At 35.3% G+C, this 27,570-nt stretch overlaps 1 protein-coding gene, 1 non-coding gene and 1 pseudogene across 2 annotated transcripts; 2 read left to right on the forward strand and 1 right to left on the reverse strand.

The window, feature by feature from the left end:
* The first annotated feature begins 6,243 nt into the window (after positions 1-6,243).
* LOC146899483 (small nucleolar RNA R71) lies at positions 6,244-6,349 on the forward strand. The gene has a single exon (XR_015024378.1). It is a non-coding gene; the product is annotated as a small nucleolar RNA R71 (small nucleolar RNA).
* A 2,742-nt stretch (positions 6,350-9,091) lies between these two features.
* On the forward strand, positions 9,092-12,696 carry LOC146899484 (uncharacterized; annotated as a pseudogene).
* A 7,829-nt stretch (positions 12,697-20,525) lies between these two features.
* Positions 20,526-22,417, reverse strand: LOC146899485 (uncharacterized). Its single transcript, XM_085736788.1, has 8 exons — positions 22,355-22,417; positions 21,965-22,155; positions 21,532-21,627; positions 21,324-21,392; positions 21,052-21,219; positions 20,932-21,003; positions 20,756-20,852; positions 20,526-20,639 (listed from the first exon to the last, which is right to left on the reverse strand). The coding sequence occupies exons 1-8, from the start codon at positions 22,415-22,417 to the stop codon at positions 20,526-20,528; spliced, it is 870 nt and encodes a 289-aa protein (XP_085592914.1).
* Positions 22,418-27,570: the final 5,153 nt, after the last annotated feature.

Below are 27,570 nucleotides of genomic sequence, written 5' to 3' on the forward strand. Positions count from 1 at the left end.
TCTGTGTCTAAAACCTTTGCCCAAGCTTCTCTTTTATAGACACATTTTGGTGGCCAACAGACCGTACCATCGTGCCACGTTGATGAGTCATCGTGCCACGATGAGACATCGAATGCACGCTTGTCGCAGATCGATCGCACTCACGGGTTGGCGTAACGCACCATCGTGGCACGTTGGGGAGTCATCGTGCCACGATTATTCCGGTGAGGACAGCATTAATTTTGACCTAGCATCGTGGCACGATGAAAGGCTTCGTGGCACGATGCCTTGCTCTTTTAGGCACATTTCTTCTTTTATCCTCTTTGAGCACTTGTTCCCAATTTCATCCTGATTTCGCCATGAATTATAGGTAGTTGTCTCTCTTTATGATATAAAAACAATACAAATAACAACTAAAAACATGCAATGACAGACAGTCATCACAACCCCAAACTTAAATCATTCCTTGTCCTCAAGGAATCAACTTTGCAAATGGAAAAATCGCAGTAAGATAACGATTTACCAATGATATACTCAAGCGAGTTCACTTCCTTCCGGTGTAATGATGTACCGGATGCCTCTCTCTTTCCTCCAAAGTCACAACTCCACGCAAATGTTTGAATAGGTCACTCAATCATCATGCAGACCGTCGTATTACCATAAGCTTGAAATATTTCTAAACTCGTCAATCAAAGTCGAGTCAAGTACACACTTCTAAGGACTTTCATGGTTAAAATGGGGCTTGGGTTTAAGGTGGATGTATATTTGGAAAGTAGTGTAAAAGAACAATGAAGTTAAGCTCAAACTACTTTGAATATTTTCGCTTAACACAATTCCACCATTGACATTAAGAGAAATACTAGAGAACTTGATTTATGAGACAAATAAGCATTGTTGGTCTCATACAAAATTTTCTTTTTCATCTCATTTTGATCTTTTTAATTTTTTCTCGCACAATTACAAGTGCTTTTCATGATATGAGATGTAATAATGTAACAAAACTCTTCTTAGTTCTCTAGTACCCCACCCCAAACTTAGAAAGTTGCTAATTCCGAAGCAACCCCAAACTTGAACATTGCATACAACCTAGATAGCTTAACTTCATTTTGAATAGGAACAAACATGTCTAAAGCTTGCTAAGGTTGTAAAATGTTTCGTTACCGAACAAGGGGTCTATACCTAAAGGCTCAATTTGGCTTTCAAAAGGATTCATAACAGTTAAATAAGGTAGGCTCAAAAAGGCTCAAGGTACAAAGCAATTTGCCTAAGTGTGTACATAACATGACCAATCAACACATAAAGAAATATTGCAAGTTCTAGAAACAACGATTGCATGGATCACTCATATATGTAAAATTGGAAAAATTTTAGGCTATGACCTTACAAGATGAGTTCTCTCGGGAGTTGTGTTCATATGCTTCATTTGCCGTACGCTTCCCATTGTAACCGTTTGGCATCACCCTCCTTTGAACTTCTTGATATATCATTGGCATTTCACCGTTATGAGATCGATAGTTTTCCATAAACAAACAGATCCATTAATAACAAACAAAGGAAAATAATTCAAACGGGAAATAGAGATTGAAATTAAACCACACAAACAAACCAAATGCAAAGGTGCACAAACAGATGGGTTGCCTCCCATATAGCGCTTGTTTTATGTCTTTAGCTTGACAACCGAAAACCTTCAAAGATCTTGTAATACCACTCCCGCTCTATCATTTGGGAGATTACCACCAAGGTAAGGTTTTAATCTTTGTGCATTGACTTTGAAAGTTCCTTGTTCTCCCGGTGTGCTCAACCCCACGGCTCCGTAAGGCGAGATGCTTACAATAACAAAAGGTCCGTACCACTTGGATTTTAACTTCCCAGAAATAATCTTAACTCCGGAATTAAACAAAGAAACAAGTTGTCCGACATGAAACTCTCTTCTCACCGAGACCTTTGTCATGGTACTTCTTGGTTTTTTCTTTGTAGATTACGGCATTCTCATATGCACGTAATCTCATTTCCTCTAGCTCATTGAGTTTCAACAGCCTTTTCCTTCCGATAAAGTTTGATCAAAGTTTAACGCCTTGATCGCCCAATACGCCTTATGTTCAAGTTCGATCGGGAGATGACAAGCTTTTCCAAAGACTAATTGATAGGGTGATAGTCCTAGGTGGGTTTTGAACGCAGTGCGATATGCCCACAAAGCATCATCTAACTTAGAAGACCAATCTTTCCTTGAGGAAGCCACAGGTTTTTCCGAATTTGTTTTAACCGACGATTTGAAACCTCTACTTGACCACTAGTTTGAGGGTGATAAGGTGTTGCAATCTTATGCTTCGATGTTATACTTTCTTAGCACAAGTTTCAATAAGATTATTGCAAAAGTGTTTCCCCCCATCACCGATCAAGACTCTAGGAGTTCCAAATCTAGTGAAAATGTTCTTTCGTAGAAACTTGACCACAGTTTTGGCATCGTTAGCAACACATGGTATTGCTTCGACCCATTTAGTGACATAGTCAACACAAACAAGTATATGGAGATAAGAGTTAGAAGAAGGGAAAGGTCCCATAAAATCGATGCCCCAACAGTCAAAAGGTTCAACTTCGATGATTCCTGTCGGGGGCATTTCATTTCTTCTAGAAATACTACCGTTCGTTGGCATTCATTACACCGCGTCACAAACTCATGGCAATCTTTGAAAAGTGTTGGCCACCAAAAACCACTTTGCGGGATTTTTGCAGCAGTTCTTTGTCCACTATGGTGTCCTCCATATGGTGAGCTATGACAATGCCATATGATGCTTTCGGCTTCATTCCCCGCAACACATCTTCTAATAATACCATCGTTGCTCACCTTGAACGGATATGGATCATCCCACGGTATAGTGGTTTGAATCTTTGAAGAATTTTTTTCTCTGGTTCAGTATCCATGTCATCGGGAATTATGTTCCTCGCTTTAAAGTTTGCAATGTCGGCAAACCAAGGTCTTGCTTCGATAGCAAAAAGCTTCTCATCCGGGAATTCTGCAGTAATTTTCTTTTCCTTTCTCGTCACCTCTTCATTGTCCAACCTAGATAGGTGATCGGCTACTACATTCTCCACTCCCTTTTTGTCACGAATTTCCAAATCAAATTCTTGTAAAAGAAGAATCCACCTAAGTAACCGAGGCTTCGAGTCTCCTTTGGTTAATAGGTACTTAAGAGGCTGCATGATCCGTAAAAACAATGACTTTGGAACCTATCGTATAAGAACGAAATTTTTCCAAAGCAAAGATTATTGCAAGCAATTCTTTTTCAAAGGGTTGTATAGTTAACTTGATTTTCATTCAACACTTTGCTTACATAATAAATTGCATGGAAAAATTTGTTCTTTCGTTGGCCTAGAACTGCACCAACGGCGTAATCACTTGCATCACACATAAGTTCAAAAGGTAAGTCCCAATTTGGTGCAATGATTATTGGTGCTGTTACTAACTTAGTTTTAATCAAAGAAAAAGCTTCTAAACATTCAGGATTAAAATCAAACTCATTTTCTTTGATCAAGAGATTACAAAGGGGCTTTGAAATTTTTGAAAAATCTTTTATGAAACGCCGATAAAAACCGGCATGCCCCAAGAAACTCCTTACTCCCTTTACATTACATGGAGAGGGAAGTTTCTCTATAACCTCTATCTTTGCTTGATCCACCTCTATGCCTTTAGCACTTATTTTATGCCCCAAAACTATACCTTCGGTTACCATAAAATGGCATTTTTCCCAATTTAAGACAAGGTTAGTTTTGGTGCATCTTTTAAGGACAAGATCTAAATGAAGCAAACATTGATCGAAGGACTTACCAAACACAGAAAAATCATCCATGAATACCTCAATGTTCTTTTCAATCATGTCGAGAAGATAGAAAGCATGCACCTTTGAAAAGTAGCCGTGCGTTGCACAACCCAAAGGGCATCCTCCGATAGGCGAACACGCCGAATGGACATGTGAAAGCAGTCTTTTCTTGATCTTCCGGAGACTACTTTGCGATTTGATTGTACCCCGAATACCCATCCAAGAAACAAGAAAAGCTTGTCCAGCCAATCTCTCGAGCATTTGATCCATGAATGGTAAAGGAAAGTGATCTTTCCTTGTTGCGACATTCAACCTTCGTAATCTATGCACATCCTCCAACCGGTGACGGTTCTTGTTGGTATCAATTCATTCTTCTCATTTGCCACAACCGTCATTCCTCCTTTTTGGTACCACATGAACAGACTAACCCAAGAGCTATCGGATATAGGATAAATCATACCCGCATCTAATAACTTTAACACCTCTTTCTTAACCACTTCCTTCATTGTTGGGTTGAGTCTTCTTTGTGGTTGCACCACCGGTTTGTATTCAGCCTCCATGTGAATTTTATGTGTGCAATAGGCTGGACTAATACCTTTTAGATCGAAATGCTCCATCCAAGTGCCTCTTGATTACTTCTTAGCACCTTCATAAGTTTCTCTTCTTCAACGGGTGTCGAGTGCTACTTATGATTGTCCGGATTTATCATCACTAAGGAACACATATTTCAGATGAGAAGGTAGTTCTTGTAATTCTCGGAATTTTCTTAGCACTTTGTTGCTCCTCCTTCTCTTCACTAAAGATGTTTTCATCTTGAGTAGAATGTGATAGCCGTTCGGTTGCCTCAAGTTGTTTAATGCATTCCTTTACCTCCATGTCTTCAATACCTTCACCATCTTCTATGGAATTGACAATTGTTTGTTCCAAAGCTCGTGTTGGTTGTTGCTTTCGTGAATTTTCTTCGACAATTTCTTCAACAACATCTATCCGGTAACACGTAGGATTTTCAGCTCTATGTTTCATTGCTTCGAAGATATTAAACACCACTTGCTCCTTATGGAACCGCAACTCAAGTTGTCCCCTTTCAACATCGATCAATGCACGTCCAGTTGCAAGAAAAGGTCTTCCAAGAATAAGTGGCACTTCTTCATCTTCAGCCATATCCACGATCACAAAATCGGCGGGAAATACTAGCTCATTGATTTTAACTAGTATATCTTCAATCACACCACAAGGATAGGAAATAGATCGGTCGGCTAGAGTGAGAGTCATTCGAGTTGGCTTTAGTTCCCCACACTCGAGTTTCTTCATCATAGAGAGAGGCATCAAGTTTATACTAGCTCCAAGATCACATAAAGCTCTTCCAATGCTCACTGGCCCAATGGAACAAGGGATAGTGAAAGCACCAGATCCTTTAATTTTGGAGGTAATTTCCCTTGGAGAATAGCACTACGGTTCTCGAAAGAGAAACGTTCTCATCATCCTTTAGCTTTCTTCTTCCGGTTAACAATTCCTTCATGAATTTGGCATATATCGGCATTTGATTAAGAGCTTCTCCAAAAGGAATGTTGACTTTAAGTTGTGAAAAGACCTCCATGAACTTCTGAAATTGATCTTCCTCCTTCTTCTTCTTTTGGCTAAATGAGGATACGGTAGCTTGACATATGATGGAATGATTTGAGGTTTATCTCCATTCTTCAATAATTGGCTCTTCGTTCTCCTCAAGATGGAATCTTTATCTATCAACTTCTCATTTTTTCTTCCTCCATTTTTTTCTTCTTTTCATTTTCAACATCTTCATGATTACTCATATTTTCAACTACCTCCTCATGATTCTTTTCAACTTCACCATTTTTTTCTTTTTCTACTAATACCTCCTCATTCTTCTTTTGAACATTTTGAACTAAAGGTGTCAAAACCTTTTTGTTTCTCAACTCAATAACATTGCATGATTCAATTGTATTTGTTGAGAATGTACCTTTGTTTTGCTCGGCTAGTTGCTTAGCCAAATGTTCCAACTGATTTTCAAGTAACTTTCTGGAGGTTTCATTGTTCTTTCTTTCAGCTTCTTGACTCCTCTTCATTTCTTCCAGGCTTCCTTGAGTCATCTTCATGAAGTTGCTCATAGTATCTTCCCAAACCGATGATATGTTTTGTTGTTGTTTATTTGCTAGAGTATAACAATGAAATTCGTTGGTGAGTTTCTCAAGTTGTTGGTTTATGGAGGCTTGGTTAGCTAGGATAGTAGATTGATCACTCACCCCAAACACTCCTCCTTCTTTTGTATTGGCATCAATAGGATACTCATTACTTGCAATGAGTTCTATTAGAGCTAAAACTTCAAGGTCGGTCTTGTTCTTCAAACTACCCCCTCGATGCATCTAAGAACACCCTATGGTTGTGGATTAAATTTTCAGTGAAGATTTGGAGATATTGTTTTATGGTGAAATTATGATTGGGGCATCTTTTAAGAAGTAAATTGAATCGCTCCCAAGCATCATAAAACAATTCATTTTCCATTTGTTTGAAATTTGATATTTCTTTCCTCTTATCCAAACATTTTGATATAGGGAAATACTTCTCTAAAAATTTAACCTCTAACTCATCCCATGATGTAATGGTTCCATTAGGGATAGTTAGTAACCAATCCTTAGCTCTACCCGTCAAGGTGAAAGGGAAAAGCTTAAGTTTCTTTTGGCTATCAGCTATAGTAGATGGGGTTACACTAAACTCACATGTTTCGGCAAAGTGACTCAAATGTTCATGAGGACTCATGTTCTTTGACCCATCAAACTGTTTTTCCCTCAACCCATTTAGGACTTTGGTTTTGATATCAAAAGCGACCGGATTAGCAAAGTTGAAAGAAGTGAGTATAATTACCAAGGTGCTTAGCCAATCCGTAATCCCCTAACTTGGGTCTAGCCGGTTCCCCCATGATACTAGGTAGCAGCTTTTCTCGCACTAGATGAGACGTACTTAAAACCACCGGACCCAAATGATAACAGCCACCGTCAACCTTGCATACAAAAGAACATACCTAAGCGAGATCGAACTATACAAGATAATATATACTATAATAACAAACTTATTTACAGAGAAACAAATGACAGAAAAATAAATTGCGTAAATCCTAATTAATAACGATATTGCCTTGTTGAAATAATTCAACGGTCCCAGAGCAACGGCGCCAAAAACTTGATAGATAATTGGCAAGTGTACCAACGTCTATCGAAGTAGTAAAATATCGATCCACGAGGATCGTATTTAACTCCAACTTAACAAGTTCGTTATTCGTTCGGATGTAAAAGTTTATAAGTTTGCCCTAGGCGATTGATTGTTTGATTGTAACAACGGTAAAGATAAATTGCGACGAAATTATATTGAGATGAATGATTAAGCCAATGAATCCGCTATTGCTCTATATGATATAATTGTCCTCTCTCTACTTCTCAACTATTAATCTTTCTTTACGACAAGTTAACAAAATAGCATTGATCACTCTCGCGCATCAATACCCATCCCTAAGCTAGAATCGCCTACTCTATCCCGAGTCTACGTGGCAGCAATAACATTAGGAAGCAATATTAGAACGTTAACTTATGTGTCATAACCCTCAATTTCCCATCTCTCGGGCTCCTAATGTTGAGTTAAACAAGATTACTAGATCAAGATCAAAAGCCAGGGTTAGTGGTCATTTGGTTCCCAAAATCATTTCTTAATCATAATTGAAGTAGTTATGGTTAGTGGTCCTCCAACAATTACTTTAGAAAAGCATTAAGCACAAGTAAAAATGAATAAAGACTGATTAATATTGATAATAGAGAGAGTACAACTACCGATTCATATATTACAATAGCATCATCATGGCTCAATCAAACTATAGTTTAGCTACTCATAACTAAACTATCATAAGCATAAATGATAGAAGCATACATAAATTCTTACCAACTTGAGAGTTGGTATGACTCTAAGAGCTTGCACCTTCGTTTCCTTGTTCCTCTATGCTTAAAATCCCATAAAACTTCGTGTCTAAAACCTTTGCCCAAGCTTCTCTTTTATAGACACATTTTGGTGGCCAACAGACCGTACCATCGTGCCACGTTGATGAGTCATCGTGCCACGATGAGACATCGAATGCACGCTTGTCGCAGATCGATCGCACTCACAAAGGTTGGCGTAACGCACCATCGTGGCACGTTGGGGAGTCATCGTGCCACGATTATTCCAAAGGAGGACAGCATTAATTTTGACCTAGCATCGTGGCACGATGAAAGGCTTCGTGGCACGATGCCTTGCTCTTTTAGGCACATTTCTTCTTTTATCCTCTTTGAGCACTTGTTCCCAATTTCATCCGATTTCGCCATGAATTATAGGTAGTTGTCTCTCTTTATGATATAAAAACAATACAAATAACAACTAAAAACATGCAATGACGGACAATATCACATACTAATGTTGGAGTTGGAATTGAATTAGCCGAGTTATCTTTAGATGAACCGGAGTTGGAGGCTACAATGTTCTTTGATGATGGAAACGGAGGAGAGGAGACCGATACAATCCGTGTTTCCTCTTAAGTAGTGAATGTTGGACTATGATGTTCTTTATGAATAGCTAAACTATGTCCTTTTTGGGTAGTGCTGATGATGATTTTTTTGGATAGTACTAATGATGTCCTTTTATAACGTACTTAACTTAAGATATGTAAATGTCACTTTTTTTTTGAAGGAATATGTAAATGTCACTTGTTTGCTCATTTTGAGTAATTTGAATGGTAATTTATCATCAATTTTAGTAATGTTTATATATTGTGCATTTATATATTTAATTTTAAATTTAATATTTTAAACGTATCCCAGCCGTATCGTATTGGGAATTTTTCAAATTTTTCCGTATCGCCGTATCGGTATCGTATCGGTTTCGTGTCGGGTATCGGGGCTTCATAGATCACAACATTCTCATGTCTAGTCCATCTCAAGGAAGTTTGAAAATTGAAAAAACCAAAGAAGACACAATCAAAATAGATAGTTAACTAAATCGATACTACAGAAATTTATTTGCAAAAGAATGAACACCGGATATCACACAACCATGATTAGAGAAACAGATTAGAGAGAAGATACATACCTTCTATTAGTTTCTTTCATACGGACAACATAATTCGAAGTTATTTAATTCCTCAATGATTCGAGTTACTCTCAATTTCACAAGAAATCATCTAATACCATAAAAGATAAAGAATCACGGACAAAACAATAGTTGTAACAAATAAAAGCTAAAAAAAAACTTAAATATAGATGATAGCAGCAGAAGAGGCATTGGTCTGTTTTCATAACCGCAACCACCACCGAATTTTTCAACCCGCAGTGGGAAGGGTGGATTTTGTGTTTGTGATTTATAGTGATGCAATTTCACAAAGGTGGGGTCGAAAATTAGGGTTTTGCAACACTTACTTACATACCGAATCGAAGAAAAGATCTTATAGGAAGAAACGAAAGTACATCAAGGATGAGATCGCTATAGAGGATCTAGGGGACTGCGGCGAGGAAGTCATTGTCATGGCGGTGATGGTAATGACGTGATGAAAGTTGACCGCGACGATGGTTTGTTAACGGTGACGACGGTGACGGTTGGTTAGTGATGATTGTTTGGTTACCGCACCGATGGAGTGGATAATGAATGGTGATAGTGAATAGAGAAGTGAGAGAGAGGGAGATGAAACAATGAAAAAAAATGGTGTATTGAAGTTGAAAAAAAGAGATGACACGGATAAAGTAAAAGAGATGGTTTATTTCGATTTTCATATATAAGCATCGGATTGACTATATCATTAGTTGTCGACATGTTTAAACAATGAACAAATTTTTGGAAAAAAGTTACTATATGAAGGGAAAATAAACTTTTGGGTTTAGATTGCGAAGGAGAAAAAAGGGTTCAAAACCGTTTGGAAAGAAAGGAAAAAGAATTAATTGGTTTTTAGAAAAGGGAGTTTAATGTTGGATATCATGTAGTGGAAGCCCAATGATATCACAAAAACAGTAAGTGGCTTGGTGTTCAAAATGCTTTGAAGTAACTAATATGTCATGGGTTCGAATCTTTGGAGATGGAGAGAAGTTTGAATCTTTGGAGAGAATTTTTGGAGAGAATTTTTTCATAAATATTTTTCAAAACCCTCAAAAAAGGCAGGAGGACACAAAAGTAATTGTGAGATATAAATTAGGTTTAGGGTTTTCATATTAGGCATGCATTGTGAACCTTCGTATTATATATTAAGATACTATTTTTGTTGTAACTTCACCGCCTTGCTTTTCACACCTCCTTCAGCTTAAATCATTAAAACATTACTCATCTCACTAACTACGCCTCTTTTATATCCAATTTTACTAATTCACCTCCGTTCGAAATCTACTCTATTATTCTTTCTAAAAACTACATTTTCTCCCGCTCTTTAATGGTCTAACCAACCCATCCATTTTCTCCTTACTTATTCTCCCAATGAATTCAAATAATTTAATTAATATTATCTAACAACCTATACTAATAATAACAATAATACTAATGTTATCTAATAATATTAATAAACTAATATTAAAAATCGATCGTTACAACTTTTCCACACTTAAAAGAATTTTCGCCCTAAAAAATTATCTCAAGGAAACAGTTATGGATACGATTCCTCCATTCGGATCTCTAACTCCCAAGTTACGCTTCCCCTAGCAAGTCCTTTCCACGTCTCTCCCACTTTCCTAATTCCAACCAAGTAACCTATTTAGAACAAGTATCGACGTATTTACATACTTGTCGCATGGAAGGGATTAAAACAGCTTACAATTGGTCCGACCGGACTTATTTAGTAAATAATGTGAATAAATTTAAACGAAAAGGATGTTACACATACTCATCAATCATTCACTCAAATAATAAATAATACGATATTTCGTAATGCGGAAAATACTTCAAAAATATTTCATAAAATGAACGAGTCCTGGTTCTCAATCGTCATTGTGGAAAATATCATAATGATTTCAAATACTTAAGATTCCTAAAATTAAACATTCAACGTTTGACCCCAACCCTAGTGTTACGGATCAGAGCGCGTGATTATTCTACTACATAAATAATTAGATAATAGCTACGAAGTATATCTCCGTAGCCACCTTCTAAACGTCCCGCAAACTAGAGCTCCTCTTCCCGAGTGTATGTACATCAATAGTACAAATATCATAATACACAACAACAACAACAACAACAACAACAAAGGGTGAGAATATTCTTCATAACATATATTTGGACTCATGAATAATATATAAATAGGCATAGCATCATTTGATCATCATTTACAACATATTCACAATTCTTCATCATGTTATACAACATCATTAACACATCATCATTAACAAAATTTTCAGTTTTAACATATTAAAGAAATGCACATATCACGCACAATACATCACATTGACAAATACCACATATATGCCATATACTTCATAAACATTATACTAATGTTTATAATCTACTTTATTATTCTTTCTAAAAACTATATTTTCTTCCTAAACATTATTCTCTCCCGCTCTTTAACGGTCTAACCAACCCATCCGTTTTCTCCTTACTTATTCTCGCAATGAATTCAAATAATTTAATTGATACTATCTAACAACCAATACTAATAATAACAATAATATTAATATTATCTAATAATAATATTAATAAACTAATATTAAAAATTGGGGTGTTACGGTTGTCATTAAAGACGATGATGTTGTTGCTTTGCTCTAAAGTATCTTAATGTGAAGTCTTCCACCGATCAAATGTTATATGTTGAATACGATGTCAACACTAATGGAAGATTGAAAAGTTTATTTTGGGATGATGGGAGTAGTAGGTCCGATTATTTTTGTTTTGCCAACGTTTTGGCGTTTGACACTACGTACAAGAAGAATAAATACAACTATACGGTTATGTATATTTTCTAGGTGTAACCACCACTCACAAGCTATTATATTTGGTGGTGCGTTGTTGGAGGATGAAACAACCGAGTCATATAAGTGGGTCTTGAACCGTTTTTAGAATGTATGGAAATAAAATTTTCTAAAGCAAAGAGTAACAAATGGAGATGGGGCAACGACGGAAGCTATTAAATAGGTATTCTCTTATGCATCTCATCTCTTATATGTCGAGGCATGCACGGGAATGCGCAAGAAAATGTAAAGAAAACACCATTTTCCGGAAGGTTTTGAAAAATCAATGTACTCAAATTTTACACCGAGCAATTTGAGGAGTTTTGGTCATAGTTAATTCGAAGAATTACCTTGAATGAAATGCTTGGATTAACAAGACATACGTGAACAAGTCATTGTGGGATTGAAAGAGAGGTTGTTATGATGCTTCAAGTTTAAAATTTCAGTGTTCATGTAGACTATTTGAGTCACGTTGGATTCCATGTTGTCATGTTTTTTTTGTGATGAAGGAAGAGGACATTGATCACATACCAAAATGTTTGTTTATGACACGTTGAACAAAGAACGCAAAATGTGTGTTTTTTAAAGTGATTCCAATAGGAAAATATATTCTAATATGATTGAACTTACTCGATTTGGTGCTTACCTGTTCGCTTTTACTACATTCCTTAAAGAAGCCTAAAAAAAGAATGGTGTATTTAGGGACATAATGGATGAAATTTTGAATCTTCAACAAAAAGTATTGTGATGCCGAATACTCTACTCGGTCTAAGCAATTAACAGATGATCGAGTAGGTGATCCGGTCATTGTGAAGAGCAAAGGTGCTCCAAAGAATAAGAAGAATAATGCAACAAAAAGTGTTAGACACTATTCAAAATGCAAAAGTACAAGTCATACCGCAAGACATTGTTCGGTAATTTATCTATATATGATCGATGAATAATATTTTCACGAAATATGATTTATAATGTGCATGATGATATATATATATATATATATATATATATATATATAAGCAAGTTATTTTTTGCGGGATACACGGAATGGTGAACGTGAACATGATGTAGAATTGGTTTCTAGCTTTATGGATAATTCTTTAAGCCAAAAAGAAAAGGTATGTTTGTTTGTTATGTTTTTACAATGCATCGTAATTACATCTTAAGAAAATGTGTACTAATTTATATGTCATTCACATAAAAATAAAAGGAAGCCTAATGGTAATGTTAGCATAAGCAAGCAAAAGAAATATAAAGAGGAAACACAAATTACAGAGATTTTGGAGCAACCGATTTGCCGATTACAACTCAGTTCAACCTACCGTTCATGTGTTCTAGCCTGCTATTCTTTCAATGCAAATGCAACCAATTTACCCCAATTATGGACTTCATGGTGGTATATCATCAACTTCCTATTTTGGGCTCTTGACATAAGTCATGAATTTTGTTGGTCATGGACAATTACAATTGAATAGTAATTTAGATAAATAATTTTATAATTGAATTTAAGTCTAGTTATTCCCTTTTGAATGAAATTTGATGGGAATTCTCGATCTTTTGCAAACACCGGTACACTTGGTACTTGTTACTTGGTTTTGGAATTCTTAAATGTTATGTTGGTCTTAGTGGTGCAATCATCACACAACTTTAATCTCGCTATTTATTATGATAATACAAAGGCTTTGATTTTGTTTATAAGTTGCCTTAGATGTTGCTATTTATTTTGCTTTTCTTCGAACCATTTGAGTTTTGTGTAGGTGGCTGATGTTTGAATCGTTTCGGTGTTTTTCTTCGAACCATAACAATGGCCCGTATAATATAATAGTACATAAAATAATCTAATTGAGCACTTTTAAAAAATGCATTTCTAATACAAGAATAATCTAAGAAATCAAATAATAAAATATTTAAAGAGTAAAATTAACAAATAGTACATAAATCATGAACCTCAATTGAGTACTTTATTGTATTTTCATTGATAATTACGGTTACATATGTTCCCATAAATCACTTAATAAATTGTAACCAAGGAAAAATAAAATAAAATACACTAATAACTAGACTAGACTCTTCGCATTCTCCTTAAAAAAAACTATGCTAAACTATACACATTTCGAGTGCATCTCGTAATAAACTAGACTAGACTCTTCCCATTCCACGTAGTAAACCGTTGCCGCATTTACCGATTTGGTAATTTGGAAAATATTAATTCAGCCACTCAACATCAAGGTAATTGTCATCATTAAAAGACTACATACCCACATTTTCTAACTTTTCGGTTCCTCTTAATGCTTTACCGCTAACTACTTTTGTCATTCCAACTCTTCGAATGAAAACACCGCTTGAAAATACGGCAAAAAACTTCAATGCACATCATATCTACTATCCACTATTATGGAGAAAGCCACAACAAAGAGATCCATGTCACATAATCATGCAACAAACAAAATGAAGATGAAGACACCAAAGACAAAAACATCCGCGTGTGCTAGGGAGCAGTTTCTTGGAACTCATACACATGACTTCAAATATGAACTAGTGGTCATTTCATCTGGGTAATCATTTTAAATATATTGGATAATCATTTTTTTTGTTGAATATTAATCTAATAAGTTATTGTTAGATTGCTGAATTTGAATAAATATGTTATGATAATTTGATATGAGACAGCTTTTTAATCGATTACATAGTTAAGCTAATCAATTGGATGATTATGATTGTAATAATCTTATAAGTAGTTAAGATAATCTGAATGACCTATGACCCTTAATAAATAACATATGTTAAATAATCAATTGATGTAATATGATTAAGATATGTTATTATAACTTTCTTTTGATAAATGATCTGTTAAGTTTTTACACCTTTTTATGGTTTTAATTGGTGATTGCCAAAGTAGCGGTGATGAGAGCGAAGATGATAAGGTACAAAACTATGATTCTACAGCTTCAACGCCAAAAGTTTTAAGGAAAATAGTTCATAAAGTTGTAGAAACTGAAAGGAAAGCCTCTAATACTAATTTTACGGCTGATCTTCGAACCAATTCAACACCTCATATGTTTAAGACTAAAAACGAAGGCAAGAGAAATATTAGTTTTGTTTATATCGCTTAGCCGATGGTTCTCGTCAATTTTCATTATAGGATGAGGTAAGGATTCGTTCAATTACCGATGTGTTTGTATTAAGGAAATCCCTAAAGTCACTTATGACAAGGAGTTTTGAAGATCGAGAGGTAATTTGAATATGATAATAACTACTTAAAACATCACATTGTATTCTGATGGTATAGTTTTATAATTTTGATATTACATTATACAAGTTATTAATTTGGTTGTTTCACGACAAACCGAGTTTCTCGCATTATAAGAATCTTCTCAAATCTAAACAAAAACAAAATTTCATAAAAATGAGTTTCTATCTAGAAAATAAAAGTAAACAAAATGTGTAGTGAATGTGAGAAATTTCACCTTTAGAGTGATGAAATGGAAGCTAGGAGATGAACTAGTTTAGAAGTGACTAATTTTATAGTTACTAGCTTGTGTAGTGGAATGTTTTTGATTTGCTTGTGAGTAACTTAGCAAAGAGTGTAGAATTTATAGTAAAAATGGAAGAGTAAGAAGTTAATCTCAGGGTGAAAATTAGTGCAAGGTGGCACTCAATTAAGTTAGCCAAGTATTTACTAAGATAAGATCAAATTTATTATTGGTTGAGTTCATTGCACATGTGCTTAATCAATATTATATTTTATCCTAATCCATGTATCTAGTTACTATTTTATTAATTCATGCATGCATGTGCTTAATTCATTAGTAGAGAATTCTAGTATGTAGTGAATGTACTTACGCCTTAGTCTTATGTCATTTCTCTAACTTAGTCTTATGTCATATTTCTAACTTAGTTTTATGTTATATTACTTGTAAGTTAATTAATAGGGTTTAGTTACTAAATGTTGCATATTTTTATATAAAATAATGAAACCTCTTATTTTGAGTTGCCAAATATACTACATGTAATATATATATATATATATATATATATATATATATATATATAACTAATACTAACTAAGATGCTTTAATGTACATTTTACTAGAAAAGTTATTGAGTTTTTAGTGCAAGAAAAATTTTAATGTCAATAAAAAAAATGGAATGTTACAATATGCACTCTACGGCGACACACTCTGCAAGAAGTGTGGAAAATCTTTCAAAAGGATTAAATGTCAAAGCAAGGTCAATTTGTTACAAAGGTTGTTTTATGTTGATTTTGTTTGAATGATTATTGCCACATCAAAATTAATGCATCAACTGAATCATGTTTTTGAATTCTTACAGTATTTTCATTCTTGTTAACGATCAAGAGGTGCCTTTGGTATCTCATGGTCGTCAATGTTTTAGAAAGAAAGTTGATGTTGTTAGACTCTTTGCCTTGTCCTAAAAGAAATTACGTAAGACGTCGGGAGGTTTTGAATTTGGTATGTATCCTACATGTTTGTTACTTTATAACTTATTATTATGTTTATTTTACTAAGGTTTGTAATTTATTGTAGGCTATTTTTATCGAGGAAATATTGAGTAATGAATCTATTGGTGATGTTAATTCATCCAATTCAATATCAAACTTCTGTATAATTCAACCAAGATCCCTTCCAACATAGCGCACCGGATCGTAATTGTCATTCATTATTGTTCTTGTCGGTGTCATTAATGTACTTCAATTTTTCACAAAAATGATTGTGGAGTGTGGGTTGCTAAATGGATGATTGAATGTGCATTCAAAAGTGTTTATCAAAATATCAATGTAAGTTTATTCAAATGTCACTATCTTAATTATTTCACAAGTTATCCTTTATAACTAGCATGGAAGAATTTAGAATTCTTACTATTTTTCCAGGTTGTCACAACCACTAAGATGAAACTTGCACTTCATTACATTTAGTCACAATATGTTGTTCAATGAAGTACTTGTCAAAGGCACAAGTTATTGGATAGATCGAAAAAGAAAAGGAAAGCTTTGGTGAAAGTTTGATGAATTATGATGTCATGTTACTAGGTTTGCTTTCATATATTTTGTTACTATCTACTTTGAGACAATTTTACAATTTATACATGTTTTGTTACTATCTACTTCGAGACTATTTTACGGTTTCGCAATTCTTGATTAAGACAATATGTTGGTTTTGGATTGTAACATGGATAATTGCGATTTCTTTTGGATAGGTTGATGGATAATCTATACCGTGTTTGGATAACTTTAACTTTGGATTGACTTTTTTTTTGAATTATTTGCCCTTTATTTCGACGTCAATATTAATTTTCCGGCAAGAAAATTGCAAATTTTCCGAAAAAAAAATATATTTCATGTATGGTTTTAACATCATATATCATGTCTCGGTTGCAAGGATTGTCATATTATCGAAATAAGAAAGCTTACACCAACAACCACCAACAAATAAAATGTTTTAACATGAGCGTGACTAGTTATAAAGTAAAACTTCATCGTGTTCCTTCAAAAACGAGTCAATATATATGTGTTTGTTGTCCGACTAGTTTCGTGTGGAAAACGGTCAACATTTGTCTAAACGCAATCCACATCCCATATGGCACATTATCACAAAATTATATACATAGTTTCAATCGACAACCGGCCTTATACTGATGGACTATCAACAATGAGTACATTGTTTTCGACGTAAGAAAAAAATAAATTATCAAAATCCTCTTTTCGGGATTAATTTGATCATTATCTACACACTCCTTTCGTTCCTTTTTAAGGGTCTTTTTAGGGGGATTATACACTCATATTTAACCGTCATTTTGGTATATTAAGGGTATACTTTTTCAACTATACCCTTTGTCATTTACTCTTAATCTTTTCAATAAAACTAATTAATGTTAGAGATTTGAAAAACTAAAGTTTATTTTTTTAAACAGAGTTTGGAAGAGTAAAATTTTCAACATATTTTATGCCACTTATTTGGGAATACTATGTCACCGAAACAACACGAATTTAACACCTAATATGAAGTTTTTTGTCATTACAATTCCTCTCGGTGGGCAACAGTTAGGAAAGCAAATAGCAAGAAAAAGGAGATAGGAAAACCCCGCCAAACCACACCTAAAGCCGCTATAATTTTGACCAATGACCATACCACAACATTATGATTTGTAAAAAAAACGGTAACATCCCAATGTAAGGCAACAACAACAATTATATAAATTTTACACACTACACTATAAAAATAAAAAAAAAATCACCCTCTTCATACATTCTTCAATCCAATCATAAACAATTTGTTCATAGTTCAAAAAATGGGTAAGTTTTTTCTCATTTGCATCACTTTGTTTATATTCGTTTTCTTCCCGGTTACCATTATCAACATCGAAGAAGTGGGCGCGTATAACGTAGGAATTATCATGGTCCGCATCCTACCACCGTTAGGCCTTGCATGGATCGTTACTATTTGTTTCGAAAGAAACATGTAGTAGTTTGTGTTCAGCCTCATGTAATTCCAACAGATAAATAAGGTATTTAGATCATGTTTGAGATTGAAAAGAGTTTGTTTGCTTCAAAGTGGACTACCGATGTTGATCTCATGTCTCATCCTTCATCGCAAGACAACTCGTAAGATCAAATCGAAGTCAACATGCCGTCTCGTGTGGCCGCATTCAACTATGTTCACTAATCTTTAGATAAAACCTTCCAACTATATTGTAATATTATCTATCACTTCGAGATAAGATAGAACCTTGTGTCATCTTGTTATAATTGTTGATCGGTAGTATTAACTATATAATAGCTGGAATAGTTTGATATTGTTGGAACAAAATGTGTTTAACAATGAACCTTAGAAAGTTTTGATGATAACAAGGTATTAAAAATTGTAAATTGGACTAGCTAATATTTGTTCAAGTGTACGGGACCACGCTTAAAAAAGTTACATCATTAATTGGTTCGAATGAAAGCAAATAAAGAGCAAAAGAAAATGAAGCTTAGATGATTCGAAGACAAAGCGCTCCCGAAGTCAAGTTGCTCTGAAGAAATAGCGCTCTGAAGAAAAGCTGCTCTGAAGTATAGTGCTTCGAAGACAAAGAGGTCCGAAGCCACATCATCGTAAGCCGAAGAAGCTGCACCATCGAAGCTGCAGAAGGCCGCTTCATCGTAAGCCGCATCATCGAAGCCGCCTCATCGAAGCCATTTCACCGTAAGTGAAGATCAACCGGATTTGCAAAACATTCAAAGATTGAAGAATCTACATTGCAAAAGCCGTCTATTGGTTTCGAAAACACAGCGAAAATCGGTGGAACATTGCAACGGTCATTTCAAAGGTGTTTGAAGGCATGTGCTTGCAATTTGGACGAAAGCGTTGACATTGTACTTTGTACGAATTGTACAACCACGTTCTCCACTACTCTGTTTTGTGTCCACGCTACAAGACAAGAAAACGACTCCGAATCACGGTCTCGCCTGCATATATGTTCCCTTGGATAAGGAATGGATTTCAAATTGGTTCTTCATAGGACAACAACCAAATCGTGCAAAAGATCATTGGTGAAAGATCAAGCTTCAACAACGACTCTTTGGTGTCTTTGGCAATTTCACAACGTCTCTTTCACACCTCTATATAAAGGAGTGAAGACTTAGAGTTTTGGTAATGCAAGAACGCCTGAACGAAAGACTCATAACATTTTTACAAGTGCCAAACCTCTCGCTGAAATTGTTTCGCATTCACTTAGAATTTCGTGTCTCAAAGTCATATCTTAGAAATTCTTAAGTCCATTGAGTCCGTATCCGATTTGTATTGTGAGCACCTACTGATTGTATATCAAGTGTTCAACCTTAAACAATCTTCGTGTAATTTTGTTTAGTTAGGAAGTCTCTTGCGGTTGTGCTTGAGCGGGGAAGTCTCTTGATTGTGTTCTTGAGCAAAGGAAGTCTCTAGCTTGTGTGCTTCGAGCAAAGGAAGTCTCTTGCTTGTGTGCTTCGAGCAATTGTAATCGAGATATTACTCTTAGTGAAATCTCCTTGGAAGTGCAAGGGGGACCGGACTACTTCCGGATTGTGGAAGGAACCGGTATAATTGCTTTGTGTCGTTCTTCTTCTCTCTCTCTGTTTTATTCCGTCGCATTTAGATTCTCGATCATCACTTCGAAGCCGTCTCACTTAGCTTCGATCGGTGTGTTCGGTTTTTAGGAGAAACGAAGAATTTTTCAAAACACAATTCAACCCCCTTCTTGTGTTTTTCTCACCTTCGAGATATTACATTATTGTTGTTCAAAAATTTAAATTTTGTAATATTCGACGGAAAAGAACATTTCGGGTTCGTAATCAAACATATGGAAATGGGTTGGGGTTCTACGGAGCAGGATAAAAAGGGAAAAAAATGAAGAAAAAAATATGGTCTTGTAGTTTGGAGGCGTAGTAGGAATAGGGTTGTGAATTGGAAGATGTAGAAAAAGGATAGTTGCTAAGATAGTAATCAAATTGCAAGATGTAGAAAAAGGTGAGGTAACCGGAGCTCCTTGCTAAGGGGGGCCATCCGAAAACAACCTCTTCGCAACCAAAGAAGGTGCAATGCTAGCAAAAGCAGGCTTGAATATGCACTTGTAAAAGTTGAGTAATACAAACCCCTCTTAAGATCACAAATACAACGAGATAATGCAAGAAATTATGACAAGTAAAACCAAGAAGAAAAAAAACCACCTTTGATTGGGTGTAATTGTCACCCATCTCATGGCATCGACGAAGGATGTCCTCATCATTGGTCATACGAACCACCTAAATTAAATCGATAAGAGATTGTTTTTGGCGAGGCTTTTTCTTAACAATAAACAACACATTCTTTTCCTTTAAGAGATCAGCCCAAACTTCACTGAATGCAAACTCCAATCCCTATATATAACATAACACACCACGAGTAAGTAAAACCCAACAACAACACAAAATAGGCAACAACTTAATAAAAAAAATGAACTCGATTAACACATACATAAAAATCAAAAACATACTCGTATGTTATAATCAAGGGATTTAATCCCGTCAAAGACATAATCAAACATCCGAAACCTAGCGGTAGTTTCTCCATCATTAACAATAATCCTCAACCTGCACCTAAGTTTTAACCAAGATCGAACCATACAAAACATGGGCAACAATTTTAACGAGATACTTGGAGGTCACTTACTTGCAACATATGTTGTAAGTAGTGAGGATGCAATGGCCACATAAGTAAGCACCATTCTCCAAAGTCATCATCCTACCGCAACGACACAAATCAAACTAACACTTATCAACATGGAAACACCTAACCACCTTTGCACATAATACGAATAAACCCTCCTCGGGTGTAGTCGGCAACTCCTCCACCGTTTTCCTTGGAACAATACGGTTAAAATGCGAATTCATTGGCAAGTTCGGCTGATGCGAAACCTCGACATGTTCAACAACATACCTATTCTCGAACAGCACCAACCTATCAACATAGATTAGGCATCATCACATATGAAAGAAAACGTACAAAGAAATATCAAAACCATCACATCGGAATCATAAGAACCACCAAGCTTGAATACTCACCCATTCCTCAACCTAAGAACCGGACCAAGTGCTGGATCAAACATATCCCTTGTGATGTTCTTAACACTCCTAACAACAACTCATCCTACCAAAAACAAACAGAGTAAATAATGGGAAACACGAAAGCTAAGCATGCGGGACATTTCAAACCAAATGCACGTCAAAAATTAAAACTTTGCAACCTTCTCCCTTACAAATCTTGACGAACCGCAAAACAACAAAGGGAAGGACAAATCCAACGCCCCTTAGAAGATCTTTGAATACAACAACATATTGTCCATACAAAGCACACTCAATCTTTCCCCTACATCAAAATAGAACATCAAGAAGAAACCATTCTTCCATCAAAACTCACACGAAAAGAAGAAAAAAATTTATAAGTATAAAAGTCAACAATTCATCGCAAGCTCCAATCTCACAATAGTAGCAAGACTATCAGCGGCATCCACGATAAAATCATAATAAATAGAGGTCAAGAGACCCATCACATCTAAAACATATACGGATTTCGAATAATTTGTTTTATCGGATTAACATCAACAACATATAGAGAACCACATCACAAACACTTACCGGTAAGATGAGAAGAACCATGTCTACGTCCATTGATTTCAACGGAAGACATCAAGGATACACCATACCTTTGAATGGTGTAAGCTGTCACAGGAACAATCGTGGTGGTTGTGAGGATCTTTATCTTATATCTATGTGAAGTAACCCTCGTACTACCCACATTGGGTACCGGACGAAAGTTTTCCACCACATACACACGATTCTCGGGAAAGACCCTTCCAAGTTGTTCCATACACAGAGTTGGAAGATAGACTTGAATCTTACCACTCGCATTTTACGTTGAAAGGTTAAATATAAAAGACTTGACCGAAAAACTCTACATAAAGATCGTCACAAACTACCGAAACAACACAAAGGTACAAACTTAACTTACATCTTCATCAAAGAAGATCATGTCAAGTGATATGACCATCCCCGACATTAACACACTCCGGCGCCTCCACAAGAGAACCACTGACCTTCACCTTCCATTCGGTTCTCTCGGGACCAAGGTTCACAATAGCATTGAGAGGAAGAGCCATGATATGGACAAAAGTAATAGCCAAAACTTGAGAGAATTCTAGTGCTAAAAAGGTAAGGAAGGTGGTATGAGTTTTGTTAAGTAAACCACACGGGTGTGCTATATATAGAAGTAAGTAAACGTGTAACCATTTGCAAGTAAGTAGAGCCAAAAAGAAAACCTCTCTCTCATCAAACTAAATAAATAAATTATTTTTTCAAAATGAAAAGAAGAAAACCAAAGTCAACATATATATGATAGATGGTCACTTACAAAGGTGTGACAACACTCTTAGCTGAATCACCTAAGCATGGTTCTTACGTGCACCCTCTCGTTGAGAAGTAGGAAAAATCAACCACTACAAATAGCCAATGTCACAAGTTACATTTAAAAAGCAAGTAAAAAATTATAAGGTGTGGTGAATGATATATAATAACACAGTGTTCTCACACCAACACTCAATTAGAAAATATAGGTTAACTAAGAGCTTTATAGAAAATATAAAAAAAAAACTAAACATGCAACAAATTGGATGTTATATCGGTGATGGAGAGCTTAGGGCAATAATAACAATTTGGCATGACATACAATCTCCAAAAATGATTTCTCAATGTCACTTTTAAAATAATATATAAAGTTTAAACATTTAAATATAATCTTCCTAAAAATAAACTTGGGTTGTACAACCCTAGAAGATATCGATTAACCGAATAGGAGGTCCATGTCGAACACCAAATAAAATGTGGTCACACAACCCGTGTTTTATGGTTTATAAAATTATCCGCAGCACCACAAAGCATTGTGCGGACTAAGGGTGTAAACCATTGGAGTTTTATAAAAAAAAATCAAATTAAACTATATAAAATTTCAATTACACTAAAACAATTTAAATAGAACATACTAAAAATACTGTCATGGTCAATTTTTTGCACTACACCAAGACCAAAAAACAAAAGCATTACCGTAAGTAAAGGAAAAACTTGGCTAAAAAATTGACCACAAACCGTTTGATCAACTACGAAGCGAAGATAAGACTTCGGAAAAAATAAAAAGTGATACCGCAACCACCGTATTTGAATAACAACAATCGACATGACACACCGAGGTCGCGACCGAGACTATCGGATAATTAAAAAAAAATCAAAGTAACTAAAAAAAACTAAATGTGTCCAACATCAATGATATTAAAAAAAACAATTTATTTTCAAAAGCTTCTAAAAACACCACGACGGAAATGGAGAACACACACTATAGGTTAAGAACTAAATCTTGGTTCATACCGTGATCACAAACGCTTTGGTCAAACGACGAAGTGAATATAAGATTTCGAAAAATTGTAAACGTGGTATCGCGAAAAAATTATATGATAAACAAATAGTCGCAAGATAATAGTCCCTGATCCACAAACCATATTTTTTCACACAACCCATATTTTTTGGTTTTATATAGCAAAATCAAATATTTTTATAACCTATAATTTGGTAAAACTTAAAAATTATTAATAAATATATGACATTTAAAATATGTATATTCGACCCATTAACAACAAATACACATCACATATCCTACCAAGACTTCCAATCTAACAATGACAATGACCAATTCAATATAGTATTTTTCAATATATAATGACCTCAATGAAAATAGTCATTTTATTCAATGCATATGAACCTTCAACCTCAAATGCGAGAGTCATTGATAATTAACATTCATCTTCTAAAGCATAAGGACTTAATCCCATCCACTTTGCAACACATAGTCGGATATTACATTATTTCATTAAAATATCAAGTACTAACTTATAATAATTAGACAACACAATGGGACCCATTTGACAAAACATACCAACTTAATAAGTACAACAATCTCAACACCACATCGTGCACAAAGAAATCCACGAGAGAATTTGCACCCCTTCCTTATTGGGACTAAAAAACAAAAACAAAAAAAAGCTAAGCACACCGCAAACAAACTTTCACTAATATAGAGTCAAATGGACAAATGAGTAGCACAAAACAAAGATCCCTGCATAAAAAGACATCCACAAACACATATAAATGGTGGGCTCCACCCCTCAAAGCTTCACACGAAATATTTTCTCATTAGGATCGGTTGCACCAAATGAATCAAACAACTTCCTCTTAACACCCTTCACCAACCCCTCATCAAAAGGTCTTCCAACATCACAACCCCTCACGACTTCATCCAACAATCCTTCGAAACGATCACCTTTGGATTCTCATAAATAGAAGATCCGGCCACCCCGCCCCCTCTTAGAAACTCTACAAGCAATGGCAAACCTCTGCGGAATTCGAGGTTCCCTTTGGTAATGAACCAACACAACCAATATCACCCTTCCGATAATGTTCAACATCCACCATATCAACGCGTTTCACCCCCGAAGAATAAGAAATTCAGGGCAAACAAATCAACATTTCAAACCAATGTATAATTATAACACTCAAAACATCAACAACAACAACAAAAACTCACCAAAGGTCCATAAACATAGTGAAATGGGTTGACGTAAATATTGATCAACGATGGATCATCAAACATCTCCAACACCTCATATACCATGGCAGCATCCCTCACCACATCTAAGCCTCCTATTGACCTTAAAATGGTATGGATCACAAAACAAATCATCAATCTCATTGGGGTAAAGAGAGGAACCTTCCTCCCCGCATAATCAACACATATTTGTTGGTCTATTTGGCTAGATAGTTACCAAGCTAGAGGGGGGTGAATTGCTTTTTAAAAGATTTTCCAAAGATTTGATAAAAACGGATTTTAATGAAATTGACTATTGGAATTTTGCTCGAACAATCACAATCAATGAATCAACAAGAAGCAAATATATGTGGAATAAGATTTTATCTTAGAATTGAGAGATTCACGATACAAATCTTTTAATTCAATCAAATATTAATAAACCTTGAACAAAGTGCAAAATAATACACAATTTCAAACCAAACCTATGTGAACAAAATTACTATGCTATCAAATCAAAAACACAATGCAAGTGTAATTGAAGAATTGAATAGACTTTGTAATCAATTGATCTAAGCAAATTGTGTGAAACATAACTCAATGAATTAGGTTAGTTTTCAATGATAAACAACTTAAATCAACACTAGCAATTAACCTATCAATTATTTAATTAATCACATGCAATAGCAAAAAGTAGAAAAGGATAGGGAAAGAGAGAGAACACCGATGTTTATAGTAGTTCACCCTTTTTCGCCCTCGCTTAGGGCTACGTCTACTCTACTTGATGAAGTACACCTTCACCAAGATCATCCACTATGTAACAAATGTTGATTACAATGTTTTCAAGAGTTCCTTCAAATTAAAACCCTAATTCTTCAACTCCTATGTAAAACACTCCCCCAAACTTCAAGTACCCCTTGAATTTGGTGCTTAACTGAATCTTCGGATCCTTGAATTACTAGTGCACTCCTTCAAACTCTTCACTCGAGTCTTCAATGCTACGCCGGTAAACGAACCCCATTCGACTTCAAGAACGGTTAGAAAGACTCCCAAGTCCTTTGGAGGTGGAATGAGATTATTCACTTCCTTTGAAGCCTTGATTAAGCCTAATAAATCTTCTTGAGAGAACCAACTTACAATCCCTACTAGCACCCTAGAAAATCTATACACTCAAAGAACAAAGTGATTCTAAGAAAAAGTGTTTAATCTTGAAGAATGTATGAACAACGAGTTTTTGAGACCTAGAGAGAATAGATGCAAATGATTCAATACCTCGAAGTTGTGAAGAAAAGTGTATATATAGTAAGGAGTGGAAAGACTCAATTTACGCACAAAAACAATAGATTGAATCGATTCATTTGACCATTGAATCAATCTCGGTACACTAAGAAACCCAAGTCCAGTTAAAAGAGATAATATGAAGATTGATGCAAGTCAAGAGATATATGAAACGATTCAAGTTTGCCCGAGATGAATGTTTGAATCGATTCGGGATACATTTGAATCGATTCGAGAGAGAGTCGGAAAGATTGGTGAGACGATTAATTCAAAGGTGAATGACACGATTCAAACATGAATCGATTCATGCTCATAGTGAATCGATTCATGTTGATACACGACGCAACAGAGAAGATAACAATCATTTCACTAGGGTGCTTTAACATATGGGGATAAGGAAAACATTCACAACAATACCGGGACGTAACGCAATAAAAACCAACAAACCAAACGCACAAAAAAGAATATGCAACACAGGATCGAAACTATTGCATTCCTTCGGAAACCACACATCGACCCCTTCATCAACCCCTAAATAGCAAGCAATAACAACCACAACACCCTCCTTTTTGGAGGCATAAAAATCTAAAAAACTAGTAAGAACCATATCCCCAAGGAATTCATGGATCTTAGACGCCATTATGCGTAGACGGGGTGAGATGAAGGTGTCAAAGAAAGAAACAAAGAAAATAAGCAAATGTGGTGGGCAAGACACAATGAGGGGCTGAAGCTTGAATGACATATATATAAATAGAGGAGTGAATGTCATTTAAGGGGGAATAACAAATTTCAAATTTGCCAAGTAAGAAAAAGACAAAAAATACAATCAATAAAAAAATAGCTAGATGACAATACGGACAACAAAATAAACATTCTTGACAAAGAAACATGTACCTACAAACATGTTTTTAGAGGCTAGTGAAAAGTCCAACACAAGAGAACATGCTAATGTTTAAATTAAACGTGAGTTGAAATGCTTAAGCTATAAGACCTTGGACTATTTCACATGAAATGCAAACACAACAACACCTCTAACTAAAACACAATAAGACCTCAATCAATGCGAGCTAAGAGAACAAAGTGCACATGAAAAAACCAATCCTAATCTAAGGGAGAGACAGGAACGCAAATACATTAGCGAGATACACTCAAATCTATCCATTTACACGTCCAACATGCCCACAAATACCGAACGACACCCAAATAAGATTTCCAACCAAGACCATCACAACACTCCAGAATAATGTATTTGATCTAAGCTCAATCTGAAAAAGCAAAGAAAACAATAACGAGAAAAAATTAGACTCTAAATCATGCCAATAAAAGTCGTCACAATTCGAAAAACCTAGGTGCATAATAACTCATTAATCATATTAATTCAAATTTGAAAACCACTTCGAAATT

This window comes from Medicago sativa, chromosome 8 (genome assembly GCF_051527215.1).
Source record: "Medicago sativa cultivar Bolivia chromosome 8, Bolivia_mono, whole genome shotgun sequence".
NCBI classification, from domain to species: Eukaryota; Viridiplantae; Streptophyta; class Magnoliopsida; order Fabales; family Fabaceae; genus Medicago; species Medicago sativa.

Coding starts and splice junctions, on each gene's coding strand:
- LOC146899485 (XM_085736788.1), bottom strand. CDS start 22,417: ATGGCTCTTCCTCTCAATGCTATTGTGAACCTTGGTCCCGAGAGAACC. Junction 21,220..21,323: donor GTTCTTAGGTTGAGGAATGG/GTGAGTATTCAA, acceptor CTATGTTGATAG/GTTGGTGCTGTTCGAGAATA. Junction 20,853..20,931: donor ACTTACAACATATGTTGCAA/GTAAGTGACCTC, acceptor ACTTAGGTGCAG/GTTGAGGATTATTGTTAATG.